Raw genomic sequence first — 23,247 nt, 5'->3', positions numbered from 1 at the left:
AAACATCGTGAGGAAACCGGACAAATCTAATAAGGCCTAGTTTCCCCTCTGGGTTGGAAGGTCAGATGGCAGTCGCTTTCGTAAAAACTGGTGCCTACGTCAACTCTTGGGATTAATTGTCAAGCGGACCCCAGGCTCATGAGCCGTGGCAAAATGCCAGGATAACGCGAAGAAGAAGATGATTAATTCCTGATTTTATGTAAGAATCTCAAAAATTTTGTTAAACAAAAAAAACCATGTGAAAAACTTGTTCGCCATAATGTGTTTAATTGAATTTACCAAAGCAATTATAAGGTTCATGTTCCGATAATTGATCTAGCATGGCCTTTCATATTATCGCCTTATTAATTGAAACTGAAATTTAAAAGAAATTACTCATTTGGAAATTATCGTTGACATTAAATTAATTAGGGTTCTTAAAATGTTTGTACAACCCTATAGAGCTGATAGAAAATCTTCTATGAGTCCAATATGGAGGGTATGGGTATATAGTCCAAAATTGGCTTTGTTAGACAGTGAGACTTCTGTACTACGAAGAATTATTATTTTACAAAGTATGTATTAACTATATAGTTCCTACACTTCTTTCAAGAGATGTTAGCTAGGGATGTATAGGTATAGTGTGACATAAAATAGTAGAAATTAAATAAAATGGAACTAAAAAAATCCACACTAAATTGTTGCCATGTTTAAGCATTTCACGTCAAAAATGTGACAGTTACGTAGTATTCAGCCCTCAATAATTTTCTACAATTTCTTGTCGGACTATACCGTCACTATTGTCACATAGCCAAACCAGAATATTTGTATATGCAATTATATCTAAATATAATATCCCATTATCGAACTATCACCAGATCAAATCACGGAACCCCTCTTCCAAACCACCGGCTTGACCAATCCACAATTCCACACACGCTATCAAATTATACCCAATTTCACACTTGAACCCGCTGGCTATATAAGCTGTGGCACGGAATACAGACACAGATTGTGCAATATGAAGTGCATCATCTTCTCCGCGTTGCTAGCTGTGGCACTGGCGCTGCCAGCGGTAAGTTTTTTTATCGGTTTTAGCTAGGGATGTGCGTTTCGTGCAAGTTAACCGGTTTTTAATTTTAATTAGTAACGGCTTTAAATTGTTTTATTAATTATTTTATACTTAATAATCAAAATAGAAATATGCATAAAATGAAAATGTTGAAATTTCATAAAGCCCATACTTAACAAATAAATAAATTTTTAACTTGAAATTCGATCATTAAAACCTCAAGCCAAAATTCCATACTATGAACCGAAAAACAAATCCATAAAATCCATAGGAATAATTTGTCATGAAAGTTTCTACACTATAAACTAAATAAATCCTTTTTTTTCTAGCCTAAACCAGATGATGACGCCATTGACGATAATATTGTAAGTAAATACTTATTATCTTATCGTGCTAACTATTTATTGTACTATATTCTTTTATTATCTTTAATAACAGAAGATTTTTTAGTCAAAATTTGTATTTAGCTTAATAATTATTATTCCATGATAATGTTGTGTACAATTATAATCGTAATGTAAGTAATGTATAAGTTGCTTATGTAAGAAATATGTTACAATGTTGTTTGCCTGCATTATGTTATTGTACCTATTAAAATAAAATAACCTGGTAATATTCCTTAACATTATTACGAACTAAAATCCATCTAAATCTGCACGCTAAGTGCTACATGTTTAACCCTTAAATACATAGTGTTGCCAAATGTCTACAAAGCATTAGATAGCTCACAGATTTAAAAAAAAGTCTTACGTTCTTGAACGCACCTTTATACCAAACGTCAAGTAGTAGATGGTGATGATTTAAGGGTTAAATTTATGCAATATTTTTAATTTATAAAAATTACATTCGTTTTAAGACGAAAAGTCGGAAAGCTTGGAATAATCCAGAAGTTGATATTTTTAGTATGTGATTTTGAACCGTGTTTTCGGGGTTTGTAATTATTTTATATTTTAAAACTTTATCATAGGTATATCACAAATAGTGTACCTTTCTAATGGTAGTAAAAAATGTCATATATCTATTACTGAATATTACATATTTACATAAATATGATTTAGCCAATTCAACTTCTAACACTGATTTCGCAGTGAAAATCGAAGTTATATTTTTTTTTTTACTATTTTTCCTAGAATCGGCATACAATTATGTGATACATATATTAATTTCGGGCAAACAGAAAACATCATGCATTTAAGGGTTAAAACGTATGCACAGGTTTTAACCAGTATGTCTTGACACTGTCTGGACTCTATATACCCAAAACCCAGTCGTCCCACGGCTTTTTTTTCTATGCAATAGGGCGTCAGTTTAGGTTCTTCAGGCAAAAACAAAAAAAAGGTGTTACACCAAATAAGGTGCAGCTATACCTACTTTGTAGTAACTCTTGGCAGCCAAGAGTGACAAGTCAGTGGAAACTAAGCGTAGAAGAACTAGTAAAGTTATTAGAACATGCACATTACCTACATCAAATAGCATATTGAGATGTAAACTTATTTTAGAAGAGAAAACTTCTTTAGCGGCGCTGTGCACTTTTTGTGATGGGGAAAAAATGTTAAACTCGCGACGGCCACGTGACCTGATCGAAAAACTGTTACAATGTCATTGAGTTTTTACTTCTGCCGGCACTCCCGGAGTGTTATTTTTCTTTTTTAATTTAATATTAATCACAATCACATTTACGATATGAGATTAACATCAAATAATTTTTCTATTTTTTAAATCATCATTGATGGCACGTGGGCGGAGGTCGGAGGATCTTGATGGGAGTTGGAGACCAAACCAGCGTGTGCTTCTTATGGTGTATATTCAGAAAGTGTCATTAGTACATTACAAATTAGCTAGCCTAAAATAATTAAAACTAATTACAGCGCCACCTATGCACTGTATAGGGAACTAAGTAGGTACCTTTATGTAGATCATTAATAACCCAGTAACTTTGTCGAATTTTGTAACCTGGCTCTTTTGCGTCAAATCCGGTAGTTCTGATTTTTTGCAGACTTGTTTATGATGTTGGCCCAATGAATAATCCAAGTTTGTGACTTCGAGCGCCGAACGCAACTTTGTCAAAAATCGAATAAACCGCAATTTTGTTTAGATTTGGGCGATTATAACCCTAAAGTACTAGTTTTTGATAGTAACTTCCTAGGTCAATCAAAGCTGATTTATAGCCACAAGATCGTACCGTGCCTACCCCCCAAAACAGGGGGGGAAAGGGTCGGCTTCCTAGGTCCAATCTATGCTATATTTCTTCCTGCTCTTAGCAACTAGGGCAAGTTATATATCATTTTCATATAAGTTAGGGACAAGGAATTCATTTTTGAAATAGTCACTATACCTTTCCATACAAAAAAACTAATTTATGGACAATAAATGAAAATTATATGTATATATTTTATGATAATTTTGGCCTTTACAATCACAGTGTGGCGATTTGCACTAAATTAAATATTGGGCTATTTAGCCCATTTATTCAAAAATTTTTTTTCAAAATAGGCACTCTTACATTTTTTATGGAAAATAAATATTTTGTAGAACGTGGCGGTAAATTACCTAAGTAACCCTTATATTATACCTTTTTTTTTTTTCTACGTGGAGTAATGCATTTAGGCATTCCGCCTAGCCGGGGAACTAGGACGGATATGTCGGACTCGTGGCCAAAGGGCCAAATACCGACTAAACCCTCCACGGTATGCCCGTCTCGCAGCAATGGTGACGGTGAACACGGAATCGCAGAGCATTCTACCGCGAACACCGCCTGCTGCCGACAGCCGAGGCTATCCCCTCCTTGGACCCGAAGGCCCTAGAGCCGAAGCTCCCCCTCTCGAAAGTAGTATGCAGGGCGACACCACACACTGATCCCTCATGACAACCTCCACGCCGGGAGGAGATGGAAAAACCCCGGGTTCCACCCCCTCAGGTTGTCTTAGCGATTTTTTATAGAGGTGGTCATCCTCGTGGCCACCAGGCCGGCGCCGGCCAGCAGTGGCAACCCCCCCGGCCGTCATCATGGGCCCTCTGCCTAGACAGTTACGGGGACCGCAGTTTTATACAGGTCAGCGGCATTCCTGTGCCCTCACGCGCCCGAAGGTGCCCGGCCCGAAGGCCCCATCCGCGACCGCAGCCGCCCGGCCCGAAGGTGTGTGCTGGAGGGGGGCCTCCAGCACACACTCGGGTGAACTCTCCCTCATTGAGAGGACACCCTGTGCGGAACCCCCTCAACCCCCCCACGACAGGACATTGGCAGCACCGGTAAGGAATTACTTGAAAATCAAGAGATTACTTACCGTTGCCCCCAGGGCGCACCGTCCAAGAACCCTTACCTTTCCCCCGGATCAACTGATCAAGAGGAATGACAAGAGACTCGGCACTCTAGAAGGTTTCCTGTCCGTAGCACCCCACCCTTATATTATACCTAAGAACTGATGTAAAATTATAAAATGTTGAAAGGCTTTATCTCGGAAAATATTAGATGTACAGAGACAATTCTAGTGTCTTATTGTAGCAAATTTAGTCTACTTTAAAAACGCCCTAGGAAGTTACTATCAAAAACTAGTACTTTAGGGTTAGAATCGCCCAAATCTAAAAAAAAATGCGGTTTATCGATTTTTGACAAAGTTGCGTTCGGTGCTTTGACAAGGTCACAAACTTGGATTATTCATTGGGCCAACATCATAAACAAGCCTGCAAAAAATCAGAACTGCCGGATTTGACGCAAACGCAAAATGTATAATTTTACTGTATTATAAGCCATCTAGGGTTTCTAGGCTCGATAAAGTACGTAAGAGGTGAAATAGATGGCGCTGTTAACTACACAAGTTAACAATCATCATCAGTAAGCTTTTTAATAAAAAAAAATCCATTCTATTTCGTTTTAGCATGACCGGTACCACAAACCTGATAGTGTGAGTTATGTTTCGTAACTATTGCAGACACGTAAAGGTTCCTCTACACGATGGCCCAACATATTGGTCCAATATGTTGGGCCAACGTGTAGAGAGGGTAGTGGTGTCGGTTGGCTTATGGCCGCGGGATGGCGATGGGTTGGCCGCGGTGTCGGTTTTTTGTCCGCGCATCAAATGGAGTGGGCCAGCGATGGCGGTACGCATCTACACGTGGCCCAATCCATAGTGCGTGCTCGAACGCGGTCGAGTGCGGACGTTTGTACTCAGTATCAATTTACGTTTTTTTTTAATTAAAATGACGAGTACGTGGCCTCATTATAGATGTAATGAAGGAATAGGAAATTTACGCAGACAGTACATTTACAATTTAAATAAATAAATACAACTATACATACTTATAGTTAAATTCAATACATATCTTACTATATATAGTAAGTACATACATTGCACAATTTCCATAGCTAGTAACAAAATTAATTAAAATTAAAATATGCTCTAAAATAATTTAAGCAAATTATATGGTAACATAAAATTAAAAAAGATATTTAATTAATTTAATTCTTTAAAAAAATCTAACATTCATTTATTTTCGGGAAGTAGGATTCATCAAAAAACTCTTGCAGCTTCTACGACATTTTTTTTTTAATTACTTGATGAAAATAATGGTACGTGGCGTATAGATAAATTGCTGCAACGGCAAATGCTTCCACGTCCATCTTGGAAACCGGTTAGATCACAACTGAATGTCGCCATCGTGTAGTTGCGTTCCAACCACCACAACGTCAACTCGCTGGCGCAGCGCTGGGCCATCGTGTAGAGGAGCCATAAAGTAACGTTGCCGTAAATTTGACGGATAAAGTAAATGGCGTCGTGTATGTCCCTGTTCATTGTGCTACAACTGTCATATTTCTTCCACTATTGTAAGGATCTAAGTATCCCTTTGTTGATTTAATCTAAATATTTTAGCTGTTGTTCAAGCCCTATTTTATTTATCTTTTTATCTATTCTAGCAGCTTTATCGTCTGTTTTTTTTTATAACCAGTTTTGTTATTATGATTTTATAAACTTTTTTACTAAACAATTGTAAAATATAATTTTCAGCGCCGTAGTATGGTAAATACTTTCACTGATTTATTATTTTGTTTATTGCGTATCTGTTATTAGCCTTACAAGATTCTTAAGATGATGGTAGAAGATAACTTCTCCATACAAACGAAGTCCCCATTCTTCTCTCTAAAAATTGTTTTTTTTTTAATGTTTTAACACGATTTCATGTATTTTAAATGCTCCTAACTCTAATAATAAATAAAAATCGGAAAAAAAATCGAAGAGGCATAACTGTGGTTAAGTACAAATTAGCATAGTTGTGGCCGGTGGAAAAATAGCATTTGAAAATTGTATTATACCAATCTAATATTATTTTGGTAGGTACCATTATTTAGTTCGCGGAGTCTTTCGAGTGTATCAAGCGACAGAGAAGATGATGATGATAACTCGACTTACGAAGTAAGTATATGTTTTATGTTATGAATGGATGACATTATTGTTTTTTTTTTTTTTTTTCATTTCATTCATTTAATTTCATAAGAAAATAACTAACCTAAAAACTTAAAAACTAATTCTAAAAATAAATAAAACTAATCTAAAAATAAATAATTACAAACTATCCTGCGGAATGGTGCCGTAGATGCTGGCAGCATTTCCCCGCTGTTATGAATTGCCGCTTATCATGTGATAGGCTTTACCTTACCCCACCTTACCTTACGTCATTTATTGATTTTAAATACGTCAACCTTACGAGTTGCTAAATAATATCTGGAATGAAAAAGATATGTTACCTACTTTATTGTGTTGTGCGTGCTAAATATTTATATAGGTAATCTTAAAGGGGCCCACTGATTAACAGGCCGCCGGACGGTATCGGGCTGTCAGTTGTTCGGAACTGTCAAAATTTTGTTCTAACTCTGCCGATACCGTCTGGCGGACTGTTAATCAGTGGGCCCCTTTACAAATTTCGTTGGTCTTTAATAATATGATATATTTGTATAGGTAAATATGATTTCTCTTTTTTTACATAGCATTTTTTTTCAGAAATACTCCAGGTCAGACAGCGACCGAGAAGATGATGATGAAAACTCGACGTACGAAGTAAGTATATGTTTAATATCATTTAAAATAATGTCAAATCAGAAATACCGGTTATTTTAATACAATTTTTTTGGTTTCCATTCCCTAGAGAGTGTTATATACGTATTACGTTTCCTACAATTAATTTGGGCCATGCACCGATTTAAATTATGACTTATAATTTCCGTTCCCGAAAATATAAATTATCTTATAATTGATAGAATTTAATAGTTTTAGTGCAGCCCAAAATTACAACGAAGCTCTTGAATCCTTATTTTTATGGAACAGAAGATATTTATTTATGTGTGTGTTTATGTATTTATATTCCGTATATCATTTATTTATTTTAAATACGTCAACCTTAACGAGTTCCTAAATATACATATTAACTGGAATGAAAAAAAAGATATGATACCTACTTTATTGTGTTGTGCGTGCTAAATATTTATATACTTAGGTAATCTTTACAAACTTCGTTCGTCTTCATAAAATATGATTTCTCATTTCTCACATAGCATCAAATTTTATTTTTAGAAATCCGCGAGGTCTGACAGCGACCGAGAAGATGATGATGAAAATTCAACATATGAAGTAAGTTTTTAGTATTATTATTATATTTAGATATTTAGTTAAAAAGTTATTTCGTAGCCTGTATTCCCAATGACTAAGTAGTCAACCAGTAATAGCCTAAGAAATCTGCCGCGTCGTCGTATGGCGCCAAATTTCTGAACTCAAAAACGTAATTCAAGACCAAAAAAAGTAAGACAATGTTGCCATTTTTTACTAGCGCGTCTTGTATTTATGTAAAATAAATAAAAAAAACCGGGCAAGTGCGAGTCGGACTCGCGCACGAAGGGTTCCGTACCAAAATGCAAAAAAAAAAAACAAAAAAAAGAGCAAAAAAAAACGGTCACCCATCCAAGTACTGACCACTCCCGACGTTGCTTAACTTTGGTCAAAAATCACGTTTGTTGTATGGGAGCCCCATTTAAATCTTTATTTTATTCTGTTTTTAGTATTTGTTGTTATAGCGGCAACAGAAATACATCATCTGTGAAAATTTCAACTGTCTAGCTATCACGGTTCGTGAGATACAGCCTGGTGACAGACGGACGGACGGACGGACGGACAGCGAAGTCTTAGTAATAGGGTCTCGTTTTACCCTTTGGGTACGGAACCCTAAAAAGTACTTTCGTACTTCGTATGAGTAAAATTACCAATAAATAAATTATCTTAACGTGATTATTTATAAAAATTAATTTACTATTTTACAAACAAATTATTGCAGTGGCAACATTGTCTTACTTTTTTTGGTCTTGAATTACGTTTTTGAGTATACAATTAGAAAAAGTACCTATGGCTCGTGATCATATACTCCTGGTCAGGCATTACATCTATGTATTTCAAGCAGGGGTCACCAAATGGCGGACCGCGGTTCGCATCCGGACCGCCAACCTATTTTATTTTTTTGCTTTTTTAATAAACTGAAGGAGAAACAGACCGGTCATTTTATTTTAAGAACCGGACCCATGAAGAAACTAATTGGTGACCCCTGATTTAAAGATACCAAGGCAAACAATAGGACTAGGCCAGCGGTCGGCAACAGGCGGCCCGCTAGCCCCCTGGCTATTTTGTATGTAATATTCACAAACGACAACGTCTCATAAAGTCACAAATATTAACAGTATGCGGCCCGCTTCAATTTCGTTAACTAGTATGTGGCCCTTGGCTGCTAAAAGGTTGCTGACCACTGGACTAGGCAATTTTTTATACAATCGACCGATTTGATCAGCAATGAAATTGGTGTCAATCTCCAATTTAATCACCATTTAAAAAAAAATGCCCCAGAACGATAATACTGGCGTCACAGATTGGTATTCTTGCGTCGGCACCTCATTTTATCTGTAATATCGGTCATTATCGGTGGTTGAATTCGGTGAACCAAATTGGCGTTTGCGTCCGCACGTCCTGATTCGATCGGGCAATTTAATCAGATTAACGAAAAATTGACTAGTCTGGATACGCCTTACTATTTTACAGAGTCGATCAAGCAGCAGCAGCAAACGATCTCGATCTGATAGCGATAGAGAAGACGATGAAAATTCAACCTATGAAGTAAGTTTTCAGTATTATTGCTACATTTTCCCGCGACATTAATTTACTATTTTATCATTTACAAGACAAATCCTATATTGAAATGCTCGCCATGATAGGTGCGCGCGAAATGCACTAGTTGTCTGCCCTTTAAGATACGTTAAATATTACGTCTAGATACGATGTGGATTAGATATATCAATTTCAAAAGTGACGTTTTTGTTTGAAGAAACGTCACTTTTGACACTGACATATCTAATCCAATTCTGATCGGCCCGTGTGAGTCGTGTCATCAGGCATCTCGCTTGCACTTATTGGTGTATGCAAGACGCACTGCGAGTCGTGTCATGTCAAAACAACTTAAAATATCTTCACAGCCATTGTTCGTTTGATTAAACCCCTTCTGCAACAGTTCTTTAACACATTAACCGGCTTCTTCACTACATCAGCAACACTTCCACTATCCGACAAAGGCTTTCCAGGATCTCCATCTCGATTCCCTGCAATATTGACCAAAATTCGATCCATTTAGTTGAAGATTTTCGGGTCTTTGCGTTTTTCTACTAGGTAATCTGCTACATCAGCTTGTGTCAAAAAAGACATTCTAAAAAAAATTAATAGCATGGTATAATAATATACTCCGCCTGGTATGGCTGGTACTCTCTTCCCGTCTTTTCGTGGTCACGTGACTGACACAAGCCTACGTCATCATGCGACAGCGCTATATGATAATATACGATAGCGCTATATAAGGCCAAGCGCGCACCACGACTTTTTGTCGCGCGATAATTTAGTCGCAGAAATGTAACGTATGTGTTTATATACGTGCGCGCATATGCGACAAAAAAATCGCAGCGATTTTAAAATTGTGATTTGTCACATTTTTCCGCGACTACTCGCGACGCGATTGTCGCAAAGTGAATTGCAGCATACGGAGTTGTATGGCCCCGCGCGCACTGCGATAATAAAATCGCCTCCGGACCTCAGTCGGCATTTCGCTCTTCGAGCGTCAACATGTCGGAATGAGAAAATGAGACGCTAGATGTTGACCATTTAATTATGGAAATAGACGGGGATCACCTTTGTGTTATAAATGCTCAAAGTCATACAGCGATCGCATATTAAAGACACGTTTCATGACAAACGACTGGTACGAAATCCATGTAGAGAATGAACGAATCGTTGACTTTTTCATCGCAGTGCGCGCAGTGAATTTTCTGCGATATATTACAGCGCGATTCTAAAATCGAGTCGCAAAAATTAAAATCGTGGTGCGCGCTTGGCCTAAAGTGGCAATGTTATTGTGACGTAGGCTTGTGTCACTCTGGGAAGAGAAGACCATGTTTTATTAGACTATGTTTAAATAGGCTTGCTTTCAGCCATCATTTTAAGGCAAAGAAGGATTTTCAATTTAACAATAAAACGGCTCTCATTATTATTATTTTTTTCTTTTTTTTTCTAGTCTCGATCAAGTAGCAGCTCTAATGTCCAAGTAAGTCAGTGTTAAAATAAATACCATTGAAAATTAAGACTAGTATTGACATTATTTTATTGTACAGTTGAAATTTTAAACCGGTTTATCATAAACTTATGTACTTAACCGGTTTTTCTACCAATATGTTTACAGTTACTTGTACACTCAAGTGTGATGAAATCTGGTCAATTCTAGTCACATATTGTACGATAAAACATGCCTGAAGTGTCACTATAATTGTAAAATTACCAAGTAGTAAATTTGTTGCCAAACTTGCAGCGTTTACCAAAACCGAATTTGTTTTACAAAAACCGGTAATTTTACAATATTTTTCTATCGTTTCAGAGAAGTCACAGGGTAATTAATTTTATTTACTTTGGCTTTAATAAAAGTTTAAATGAAAAATAGGCATTCGATGCTATTTCTGCGGCTCTGCCCGCGAGAGATTCGTTCAGTTTCTGTCACTTCTTCCTACCCCCACCAGGGCGATGAAAGTATTTGAGCCTAGTACAAAATGTCCTAATTTTACTTCACTCGATTCTTCAGTTAAGTCGTGAACATGTAACAGACAGATTAAGTTATAATAGTATGGATTTGAATAAGGAATAATAATAATAAAGCATTTATATTTATTTATAGTCGAGCCAGCGCGTAGCTGAACTATCGTCTTATTTGGACTACCTCAATGATGTAAGTACCTAGAGCTAGACACAGATATAACAACTTATTATTTTAATACGACCTTGAAGATCGCTCACGCTGATTGGTGCATGCGAAATGAAGTCTAAAGGGGCCCACTGATTAACAGTCCGCCGGACGGTATCGGCCTGTCAGTTAGAACAAAATTTTGACAATTCCGAACAACTGACAGGCCGATACCGTCCGGCGGAATGTTAATCAGTGGGCCCCTAAGTCGTACATGAAACGAACGCCAATCACAAAAACGGTCGTCAAGGTCGTATACAGTTCAAATACAACAAAGTGTTAAATTAAAATCAACGATACATCTTGTTAATAGAACTTAAATTATTTTTAGTCTTATTTTTATGTATATGATAACAAATAATTACATGAAGTCAATAATATCTTTGAATTAAACTTTATTTCGTGATGATAAATGTTTTATTTAATCATTTAATTTTGTTTTCAGAAATACGACGGCCAGGGTGTAAGTAATTTATTCGATTGGAAATGTTGATTTTTTAATATCATTTAGATGAAAGTGTTTCCAATATTTTTATTTTTCAATAAGAGTATTTTTTTGTTTTAGTCGTAAACATTAACTGATTTTTTTTTTCATATCTTGCAGGTTTTGAAAGTAGAATACGTAAGTACCTAAAGCCTATTTTTGAAGCATCAACCATATGTTTGTAGTTATATGTATCTCAAAAACATAAACATAAGTATAAATACTAAGATTTTTTATGTTTTTTTTTTCTAACAGACCCCGTCATCAAAGAAGTTTAACGTAAGTACTATGAAAACAGCATTTCTTATTTAAGAATTTTTTCACGTTTATGGAATGATTTTTCTTGGATTATATAGACGCGTCAAGCAGTTTTTAATATAAGTTTCTAGTTTTTATAAAATTCAAAGACAAAATAATTATGTAACCCAAAGATTTTCACTTCTGTAAATTTCGTTCTAAGATTCTTTGATTCGATGATGATGACGTTCTAAGATTTTTTGTATTAAGTATTAAGTATAAACAATAATTTAAAAACCAGTAATTTTTACTTTCAGAGATACACGAGAACCCACAACCTAGGGGTAAATATTAAAAATTACTTACTAGCTTAATTTAAAATACCGAGAAAATACCACTCAAGTTGCTAAGTAATTTAAAAGATATATTAAAAAGTATTTTTGTAGATATAACACACATTATAGTATCTTTTAATAGAAACATTTGATTTGTACATACTTGAGTGAACTCTGATATAAGTAAAAAACGTAACCTCCTGCCACCCAATGCACATTAGGATGTACACTCAAAAACAAAGTAGGTAGCATAATAGCATTTCATTTATCTCGTAAATTTTTCGAACCAATGAAATTCAACCCAATTTATAATACAACAAGATTCTAACTTCCTTGGCTATAATTTTGTATGGTGGGCGGCACGAAGTTAATATATCACTCTTAAAAATGTATCATCGATTTATAAAACAAAATAGATATTTATCATGTGTACTTTGTTTGAATGAGTAACTTCATGAAAATATAGTAGTATAGTAGCAACAGTGCTGAAATGTCTAGATCTTATTAAAACAAGAATACAAGATAAGTTTTAGCAAGATAATAGTAATTTTAATGTTAAAAACCAATAAAACCATGGTAGTTTAAAAATGTTTGTAATTTTTAGATTTAATGATAATATTTAATACTCATTCATTTATTTCCGTTACAGTCTCTCACCTTCTCATACGTGAGTTATCAATTATGAAAATTAATTATTTTGTATCTAAACATATTGGGATCATTGCGCACTGACTACGCCGGGAGAGCTGTACACAGCTTTGCTGCAGCGTATGATCTCTCGCAAATAGTCGATGGTCCCACTAGAATTCCGGACATCGAAGGTCATACCCCTCCTCTCTTAGACCTACTGCTGACCTCGCATCCAGAACGCCACCAGGTATCCCGTCTTGCACCCTTGGGTTCGTCAGACCATTGCCTGGTGCGTTCTGTTGTTACCACGGAGCGGACAGGGCAATCTCGACCTTCTGGGTTGCGCCGTGTCTGGCACTATGGATCAGCAGATTGGGATGGACTGCGGGAGTTTTATGCGTCCTACCCTTAGGGGCAGCTCTGCTTCTCCTCGGATGATTTTGACAACTGTGCGAAATTCGTAGCTGACACGATCCTGCTAGGTATGGAATGCTTCGTTCCTAGCACATTAGTTCGTGTTGGCAATCGTTCTCAGCCCTGGTTTGGTCGAGCGTGCGCTGAAGCCCGTAAATCAAAGGAAGAAGCTTACCAAGCCTGGGCTGCTGCGCGTCAGGTCAATGATCGTAACTGTTCCGAATTGAAGAAGCGACTTAATTCTGCTACTAGGTCTTGTAAGAAGCGAATTGTTGCAGCCAAGTTTGAACATACCCGCAGAATTGGTGAGAGACTAGTCAGTCAGCCCTCTGGGTCCCAAACTTTCTGGTCTCTCGCCAAAGCTGTTCAGGGGAACTTTTGCAGGGTCTCCTTACCATCCTTGCACAAACCCGATGACTCACTGGCTCATTCCGCAAAAGAGAAAGCAGACCTACTTTGCTCTCTATTTGCGTCGAATTCTACACTGGACGACGGGGGCAATACACCTCCCACTATTCCGCAATGCGAGTACTCTACGCGTATGCCCGAGGTCCGCTTTACTCAAAGCGCAGTAAGGCGTGCTCTCTTTGCCCTCGACGTCAAGAAGTCCAGTGGGCCAGACGGTATTCCTGCTGTTGTATTAAAAACGTGCGCTCCAGAGTTAGCTCCGGTTCTGACGCGACTATTCTCGCTCTCATACCGCTCAGGGAAATTCCCGTCTTCCTGGAAAATTGCCTGGGTTCACCCTATACCCAAAAAGGGTGACCGTACCGACCCTTCCAACTACCGGCCTATTGCGATCACCTCCCTGCTCTCTAAGGTGATGGAGCGTGTGGTAAACAACCAGCTCCTTAAGTACCTCGAAGACCACCAGCTAATTAGCGACCGGCAATACGGGTTTCGCCGTGGTTCGGGGCGCTGGAGACCTTCTTGTTTACCTCACTCACCGATGGGCCACCGCCATAGAGAGTAAGGAAGAGGCACTGGCTGTTAGCCTGGATATCGCAAAGGCCTTCGATAGGGTTTGGCATAAGGCACTTCTCTCAAAACTTCCCTCATACGGGCTTCCTAAGGGGTTGTGCACATGGGTTTCCAGCTTCCTGTGTGGGCGTAGCATTTCAGTCGTCACTGACGGAATATGCTCGGACTATAAGCCCATAAAAGCTGGCGTACCCCAAGGATCTGTACTATCGCCTACCCTGTTCCTTCTGCATATCAATGATATGTTATTGACTAACAATATTCATTGCTATGCAGATGACAGCACTGGCGATAGCTGTTATACAGGTCGTGTAAACGCCCCCCCTGAGCAGGTGTCGGAGTGTAGGATGCGACTTGTGTCTGAGATCGAGACGTCCCTTGAACAGGTCTCCGAGTGGGGTAGACGTAACCTCGTCCAGTTCAACCCCAGTAAGACACAAGTCTGTGCGTTTTCCGCTAAAAAAGCCCCATTTGTCACGGCGCCAAATTTTCAGGGCATTCCCCTTACCATGGCTAAAAGTATCGGGATACTTGGTGTCGATATTACGAACGAAGTCCAGTTTCGGAGTCATTTGGAACATAAAGCCAAACTGGCCTCCAAAAAGCTTGGGGTGCTTAACAAAGCCAAACAGTACTTCACACCTAGTCACCGGCTTTTGTTATATAAAGCGCAGGTTCGACCTCATATGGAGTACTGTTCTCATCTCTGGTCTGGCGCTCCACAATACCAGCTCCTTCCTCTTGACTCCATCCAACGGCGGGCAGTTCGTATTGTCGGCGATCCCGAACTTACTGACGGCTTAGAACCTCTTAGCCTTCGGAGAGACGTTGGCTCTCTTTGCATGTTCTACCGTCTGTACAATGGGGAATGCTCGGAAGAACTTTTTGATTTGGTGCCATCGTCTCGTTTCTATCACCGCACCTCCCGCCAAAGGAGCAAAGTTCATCCCCACTTCTTAGATACATGGCACACCAAGAATAAGCGGGCATCTCGCTCGTTTCTTCCCAGAACGTGCAGAATGTGGAATGACTTGCCTCCTGAGGTATTTCCTTTGCGCTACGACATGGGATTCTTCAAGAAGAGGGTATTTAGGGTTCTCAAGGGTCGGCAACGCTTAAGTGGCTCCTGTGGTGTTGCTTATGTCCATGGGCGACGATGACCGCTTCCCATCGGGCGGCTCGTCTGCTCGTTTGCTGACTATAACATAAAAAAAAAAAAAACATATATTATTTCTCTTTACACTAATCTGTGCTTTATTTTTTTGTTTTTTTAATTGGTTTTCTCGCACGTAAATTTAAATTGAATTATTTACGTGCGAAATTGCGTAGTTTATATCAGTATGAAAAATAGAATAATAAAGTTTAATTCAATAATTTCAACAGGATCCTCCGGATAAGGTATTGAAATAGTCTTGTTTTAGTAATAAATTATTTTAAGTAATAAATAAATAAACACACAAAACGTGACATTAGAAAATGGTTTGTTCAAAAAAGAATTAAAAGTTTGTGTTAACTTAATTAACAAAATGTTACTTTAAAAATCAACTGGTTACTACGTTTTCTGAAAATAGTATTTCTTTCAGTCATACCGGGCGAAGAACTACAAGGTGTGTAGAGCTTAAGTACAGATTTGAAACAGAATATTGTACATTTTGTATAAAAAAATTGCCCTTCAATATACAAAAACCTCAAAAAACCATCGAGGTTTAGCAAAATGTAGTATTAAAGCCTAACGATAGTGACCCTGGCTACGAAGCAGGAGGTCCCGGGTTCAAATTCTGGTAAAGTATTTTTTTTACGTCACTTTTGACACCGACAGGGCAAATCCTTAACATATCCAGAGGGCCTACCGCGAACCACGTTCGACGTGTTACCTCCCTGTCACACTTGCGTACGAATTTACAAGTGCAATAGAGAGACAACACGTCGAACGTGGTTCGCGGTAGGCCCTCTGATGAAATTCATTACCTGTCATTATAATAAGAATAAGAATAAGAATAAGAATAAGAATAAGAATTATTTATTGCCACACACATACAAGAAAACAAAGACGATAAAAAAGTAAAACAAACAAAAATACATGTTGAACTAGCAACAATTAAATTAACATAGTTTGACATTAATTTCTTAAGTCTAATATACTCGTTCTTACTTATGTTATAACTTATAAACAACCAATAGTGTGACAATAGGGATGGACTCAGCATTTGCTGTGTTACAGACTAGCTGTCACAGCGCTGGTTTTCAGTTCACCCCTAATTATATATAAGATATTAAAATATAATAAAAAAATATAAAACAAGTGTTTTTATGAAATCTACTAATAACTAAATCTAAGTTAACTTAGCAAATGGCGATGGCATGAGAAAAAGGCGAGGGAAAAAAATAAAATAAAACTATTAGCTCAAAACTATAATCAGTAATGGGCGGACGACGGATGCAAAATACGTCTCATTACGAAGCATTACGTATATCGTTTGACATAATTTTGACGTATATTGCATCCGTCGTCCGCCCATTAATAATCAGAATAATGCATCCTAATAGACATGATTTTAGGTATAGTTAAGTGTAAAATATGGGTGCACTCATCATACTCAAAAATACGTACCATAGCTCTTATATCTTTATCAGCCAATTAAGAACTAGGACAAATTTTTGAGTAAGTTGTATGCACCCATATTTTTACACTTGACTGTACACAATCGGTAAGATGCTACCGATTATGTAAGCTGTAAAAGGATTAGCCGTTCGCGGCCAGCTACAAATCGAAAGACTATAATCTTAATTTAACATGTCGTTTATAATTTGCAGAATTATTTCGTCTATACGCCAAGCGGAAATGTAAGTCCTAACTGAATTCAGATAATCAATGACAATGTATCGTTCGTCCATTTGATCCGTTAACCCATTAGCGTCTACACCCACATTTGGGAACCCATCATTTTCCTAATGCTGTTAAGTGGCCCACAGATTACCAGTTCGCCGGACGATAACAGCCTGTCAGTTGTTCGGCGCTGTCAAATTTTGCGTTTAACTGACAGGCCATGGATGTAAGTAAAAAGAGGTAGATATGGTACCAGGCGCACGATCGTGAGCCATCAAATATAGGTTCCGGAACCTATATTTAGTTAGTCGTATGGGTCATGGTATAATAATATACTCCGCCTGGTACTCCATTCCCGTCTTTTCTAGGTCACCTAACTGACACGGGCTTACGTCATCATGCGACAGCGCTATATGATAATATGCGATAGCGCTATATATAGCGGCCATGTTGTTGTGACGTAGCCCCGTGTCACTCTGGGAATGGAAGACCATGTTTTATTAGACTATGGTATGGGTGACGCCAACCTGTCAAGTTGTCAAAATCGTTGGATCAAATTTTAGTTTTGTCAACTATGAACGTCACACGTCTACATAAATAAAAGGTCATTGTGACAGGCTGATATCGTCCGGCGAACTGGTAATTAGTGGGCCCCGTTTAAGTAGAAAATCGAATCATACGCCGTAACCCAGGCCGCGTAGCCAAGATGCCAATCGCTCCGTAGCGATCGAAACGCAACTGTCACTGTCGCGCTAATATGGAAGAGTGATAGAGAGACATAATGCTTTTAACATTATCAGGATACGTTTTTTTACATTATCATTCTATTTTAGGTCCCCAGCAGCTACAGCTCAGGCTCGTTTAAATCAAAGTTCCAGGTGAATATTTATTTATTTAAAGTTTATTGCACAAACTAAGAACTAAGAAACTAAGAATAAACTAGTAAAATATAAAATAATGCATTAGTAACAACCTAACTACTAATTCTTTCTAGGTACATATAAATATAAGAAAAAATCTATACTTAAAAGGTCAAATAATATATCTACATTATATGTATTAAATGTCCTAATTTATTATCGCATTATTAAATAGATTTGAAAAAAAAATGAATCATTATGAGAAAAATACTTCTAGAGTTAGACCATACATCATGATAGGTACTCACACAGACTGCACAAGGGTTAGTTAAACATCATAATTTCAGAGAATTTTAATATTTAAGTTAACACTTGCACAGTCTGGGTTATCAAAATCGCTGTCATCTTAACTTGGTCCAACAACACTAGTAGATTCATAATTCATTTATTTATTGCTTTTGTGGGTTTACAATATCGATCAAGGCCTTATCTAGCGTAGTTAGGTCTTGTAGGCCGCACTTATAGAGTATAAACAATACACTTTCATTTCAGCCTTTCGACTCATATAAATCTGACGAGAGCTCATCATCAGAATATCAAGTATGTAAAAATTTTCTTTTTTCATTCTGTCTTAAATAGTGATCTCTGCAGACTATTTTAGCAGGTAACGTGACATAGGATATTATAAATAAATAAATAATAAAAATAAATATTATAGTACATTTTTTCACGAACTATACAAGTTGGAACATTTCTAGAGACTGAGCTGAAAGGATAGTGTTATCTAAGTGATCTACAATCGAATTATTTTAATCGTAACGCTGGATTAAAAATAAAACAAAATCATTAAAATGAAATATTTTGATATTTTTGACAACCCTACAAAGTTAATTATATTTTAAATTGACACATGTCATGTCATTCATCGGATCTACTTGCTAGGGTTGAAACATACAGATTTTTGTGCTAATGTTTAAAAAACTGTATCTCAAAAACTGTTATAAATATTAACGTGATTAATAAGTGAATATTAAAGTACGTAGCCTAAACAATTCCCCGTTTACATAAAAGTTCCTCATTCTGTTCCACCCTATATTTATAGATGGTCAAGCAAATCTTGTCAGTAGAAAAAGGCACGAAATTCAAATTTTCTATGGGACGATATCCTTGCGCGCCTACATTTTTCAAATTTGCCGCCTTTTTCTACTGACAAGATCTGCTTGACCCAGTATATGTGATAAGTTTTTTCTTTTGCTTGCTATTCCAGCGGATAGCTAGAGCTATAAGTAGTTTTTTGTTCAATCTACCTAAATTAGGTATTAGGAACTAAATAAATCTAAAATTAAACACACAATATAGAAAGAGGCCTCCCCGCTTCATGTTACCAGACGTCATCTATTGTAACATTTTATTTACTTACATTTATCCAAAATAAAGTTAAACAATAAAAAAAACAAATGAAATCAACTTAACTTAATCCATAACTTGGTTAATATTAATTAACATATCTTAATTCTTAACTCAAACCAAACACGTCGCCTATCGGCTAAACTAGTTTTTCAGTATGACCTGCATATTTACCACTCAACCTGAAATCAACCTGTAAAGTCTATTTCAATAGAACTTGCTAACTATGTAAACAAACCGCCATATTGAAATTGTCTCTGAATGATGAATTTATTAGTGATGCGCAAGACTACTTACTACTTTACTAATGTCAAACCATATCGAATAATAAAATCCCAAAAGTAAAAAACAAGTAGTTACTTATTTTTAATTTGTTTAATCACGATCAGAAAACAAATTAGTACTTAAGAATGATGTATTGATGTATTTTATAACCGCGGCGGTAGGTACAGAGCGTGGGTTGGGTAGTGTGTAGCGGGTTTATAACACAAACTTTAGTCACAACACTACCCATCATAGACAATTGTAGAATTTAAAAGAAACAAAACCGTCATTTCAACAGGTTCTAATAACCTAACTTATGAACCCATTTTAAACTTTTAATTAAATATCCAAGATACAGTTATATATTTATGTATTTTACGGAACGGACCGTTTCAATAGTGTATATGTGTATGGTTTCAATGGTATTTGATGAGGTGGTGTGAAAGTTCAAAGTGAAACAGTGATAAAACAAAGTTACGTTGTTTGTTTACATAGTTAGCAAGTTCTATTGAAATAGACTTTAGATAACAGCATGAAGATAACACCAATGCAGATGAATGAATGCAAAAGATGTAGATAACACCAATAATCAAATTATGCAAACTAAACCGGTTTTAGAAACATTTAATAACCGGTTTTTAATTACATCCCTATGCAATGCGTAGTTATTCAAATTAGACCAAGGTAAGTTAGTAGCGATTTTGATAGCGCAGACTGTGCAAGGGTTATTTTAAACGTCATACTTCTATGAAATTATGATGTTTAAATAACACTTGCACAGTCTGGGGCACCCAAATCGCTGCCAACTTAGCTTGGTGTAACTCTACTCTCTAACCAAAGTTAACCCATTATTTCTTACATTTTTCAGCCTTACTTTAGCTCCTACAAATCAGATTACTCGGTATGTTTAACATTTTAATGAAAATAATTATTAATATCATAGGTACAATCGGACCAAGCTAACTCTGCAAAGCAGCAATTATAATGACACTCATTAACTATGTCCTATTCAAATGAGTGCTAAGCTAGTTTAGATGGTCACTAAACAATATTCGTCATTAAGACGGAGCAAGATCAAAGAGACTCAAAATAATATACTAAAAAAACGATTTACATTTTTTTTTATGTACAGTCTTTTTACAATTCCTTTAGTCGACAAGAAAATAATAACTACCGCAATTGCCACAAAACCTAATATAGTTAGACCGTCAAAAGTCTGCAGCGATTTTGATAGCCCACGCAGCAGTGTTGGCCGAAAGTTAATGCGAATTGAAAATGTTGGCCATTAACCATTATAAATTGAACCTTAAACCGTAACGGACGATTACAGTTTACGATTCAATTTATAATGGTTAATGGCCAGCATTTTCAATTTGCATTAACTTTCGGCCAACACTGCCACGCAGACTCACGCAGTGCAAGTGTCATTTAAACGTCAATCAATCTTTGGGTGTTATGGCATTTTAAACGTCAAACTTCTATGAAATTATGACGTATAAATAACACTTACACTGCGTGGGCTAGCAAATCCGCTGCAGACTTTTCTTGGTGCGACTATAAAACACCTTTGCGTTTCAGCCCTACAAATCTTGGAAGCCTAGAAGCTATCAGGTACGTTAAATTTTATGGTTTATACACATAGGTACAGTTTTGTTGTCGATAATAACTAGTGGGTCTGTGACCTTGCGATAAGCTTCATAAGTAAAAAAATGAAAAATACTTAGGTACTTCGTTGAGTCATTACCTCAGCGAACTTACTAATGGTCAAGTGTCATAGACCCTACTGGCACTTAAATCCTTTATGCCAATTTCTGGCATTTTGAACATTTTCCAAAAAACGAAACGACAGAAAAATTTGCTAGCAATCTAACTACCGAACCTTCTCACAAAATTTCACGAAAATCGGTTGAGAAATACGACCTACAGAGAGGAACATCCGGATATACGAGAATTTGTTGCCCAAGCGAAAATACGGTTTACTAACGAATGGGCCAAAAACGTTTCCCAAAGTATCACATCCCAAACTATGTTTCCCAAATTATCATTTCCCAAAAAAATGTTTGGCAAAACAACTTATCGCAATTTTTCAGTTAGCAATAGTCTTTTTTGGCAAGTTATTGTTTAGCAAATAATTACTTGGACAAGTTTCATTTTACCAAGTATTATTTAGTCAAATGTATCATTATATCATTAAGTATAACTTACTTGCATAAAGGGAGCTGGGACTTTATTATAAAAAAGTCGGTTCTGGCGCTTCGCCGGCCGCTGCCGCGGCACGCTCGCTTCGCTCGCTCGGCTCGCGCACTGTAAGGTCGCAGTTCTACCTAACACTCCTCCTCGCTTCGCTCGTCGTCGTACCTACACCGACCTGCCTTTAAAGAGTGTTATGTTAAACGCTCTATCTCCGCCATTTTCAATTTTAGAAAAAAGTTTTCCAGTAAAAGTGTCCTCCTATCTTGACGTGTTCGTTACAATCATTTAAAATATATGTCATAATGACACCACTCTCGATGAAAATTTTCCAAGTCCCAGCTCCCTTTAAAACATCAATCTTTGGAGGCGTCTAACTCGGCCATTTTTTATTTTTGAGAAAATATTTTTCAATAAAAGATGCTTATTTTGACGTGATCTACACATTACAATCATTTAAAAATAGTGTCATAGTGACACCACTTTGTCATAAAAAATCTAAGTCTCAGGCCCCTTTGCTCCAGTCCAACCAAAACGTTTGCTAAATAAGTTTTTGTCCTAATAACATTTGACAAAGTAAAATCTTGCCAAATGATAATTTGACCAAATAAATTATATGCGAAGTGTAACTTTGCTAAAGGTTCCTTTGGGAAATGAAACTATTGCGATAAGTTTCTTGGGAAGTGAAATTTGGTGAAAGGTATTTGGCCCAAACGAAAGTACACCCGAAAATACAAATACAAATTCCTTTATTGTCTGGTAACAAGTGATCCCTTTTTATTGCTACATTTGATTTATAAAAATCTCAAAATAAATTTTAGTACCCAAAAAATTCGCTAATGCTTGCTCTATAGTGTATAAAACTCGTGAAAGTTAAAATAAGTATTTTCTTTACTTTCAGAAATCCCGATACAGCAAAAGCAACAGTCAGGACGACCTCGACGGTGACAGCAATTAAACAAGTATTAATTAGTTAACGGACGGCGCTCAAGTACTCACGGATGCAGAAATTTTATTTAAATAAGAAAATAAAATGCCAATAAAGGCGATGTTGCGGCAATTACCTATCTGGTTTTTTTTTAACCTACTTTCTCTTTAAAAGCAGATTTTAAAGTAAAGTATCATATCAAATTGGGTAATCGAACTGTCATCTGAGGGCCTAAAGGGGCCCACTGATTACCAGTCCGCCGGACGATATCGGCCTGTCAGTTGTTCGGAGCTGTAATTTTTTTGATCTGACAGGCCGATATCGTCCGGCGTCCTGT

The 23,247-nt window shown here is 36.9% G+C and overlaps 1 protein-coding gene across 3 annotated transcripts; it reads left to right on the top strand.

Moving 5' to 3' along the window:
• The first annotated feature begins 954 nt into the window (after nucleotides 1–954).
• LOC134802018 (uncharacterized) lies at nucleotides 955–23,045 on the top strand. 3 transcript variants are annotated; one of them, XM_063774634.1, is made up of 24 exons: nucleotides 968–1,054; nucleotides 1,381–1,416; nucleotides 4,927–4,953; nucleotides 6,055–6,066; nucleotides 6,382–6,459; nucleotides 7,045–7,101; nucleotides 7,615–7,671; nucleotides 9,121–9,195; nucleotides 10,637–10,666; nucleotides 10,994–11,005; nucleotides 11,288–11,338; nucleotides 11,799–11,816; nucleotides 11,958–11,975; nucleotides 12,093–12,116; nucleotides 12,392–12,418; nucleotides 13,059–13,076; nucleotides 15,818–15,832; nucleotides 16,018–16,041; nucleotides 17,249–17,278; nucleotides 18,095–18,139; nucleotides 18,674–18,721; nucleotides 20,661–20,693; nucleotides 21,371–21,403; nucleotides 22,884–23,045. In XM_063774634.1, the coding sequence occupies exons 1-24, from the start codon at nucleotides 1,001–1,003 to the stop codon at nucleotides 22,938–22,940; spliced, it is 879 nt and encodes a 292-aa protein (XP_063630704.1). In that variant the 5' UTR covers nucleotides 968–1,000; the 3' UTR covers nucleotides 22,941–23,045. The 3 variants fall into 3 exon arrangements, with proteins under 3 accessions (XP_063630706.1, XP_063630704.1, XP_063630705.1); XM_063774636.1 differs by lacking the exon at nucleotides 4,927–4,953 and having other exon boundaries at nucleotides 955–1,054; XM_063774635.1 differs by lacking the exon at nucleotides 10,994–11,005.
• The last annotated feature ends 202 nt before the right edge of the window (nucleotides 23,046–23,247 follow it).

The sequence above is a fragment of the Cydia splendana genome, chromosome 23 (assembly GCF_910591565.1).
Source record: "Cydia splendana chromosome 23, ilCydSple1.2, whole genome shotgun sequence".
NCBI classification, from domain to species: Eukaryota; Metazoa; Arthropoda; class Insecta; order Lepidoptera; family Tortricidae; genus Cydia; species Cydia splendana.
Note: the sequence above shows the minus strand (reverse complement) of the source record. Positions and strands in the feature narration are given on the sequence as shown.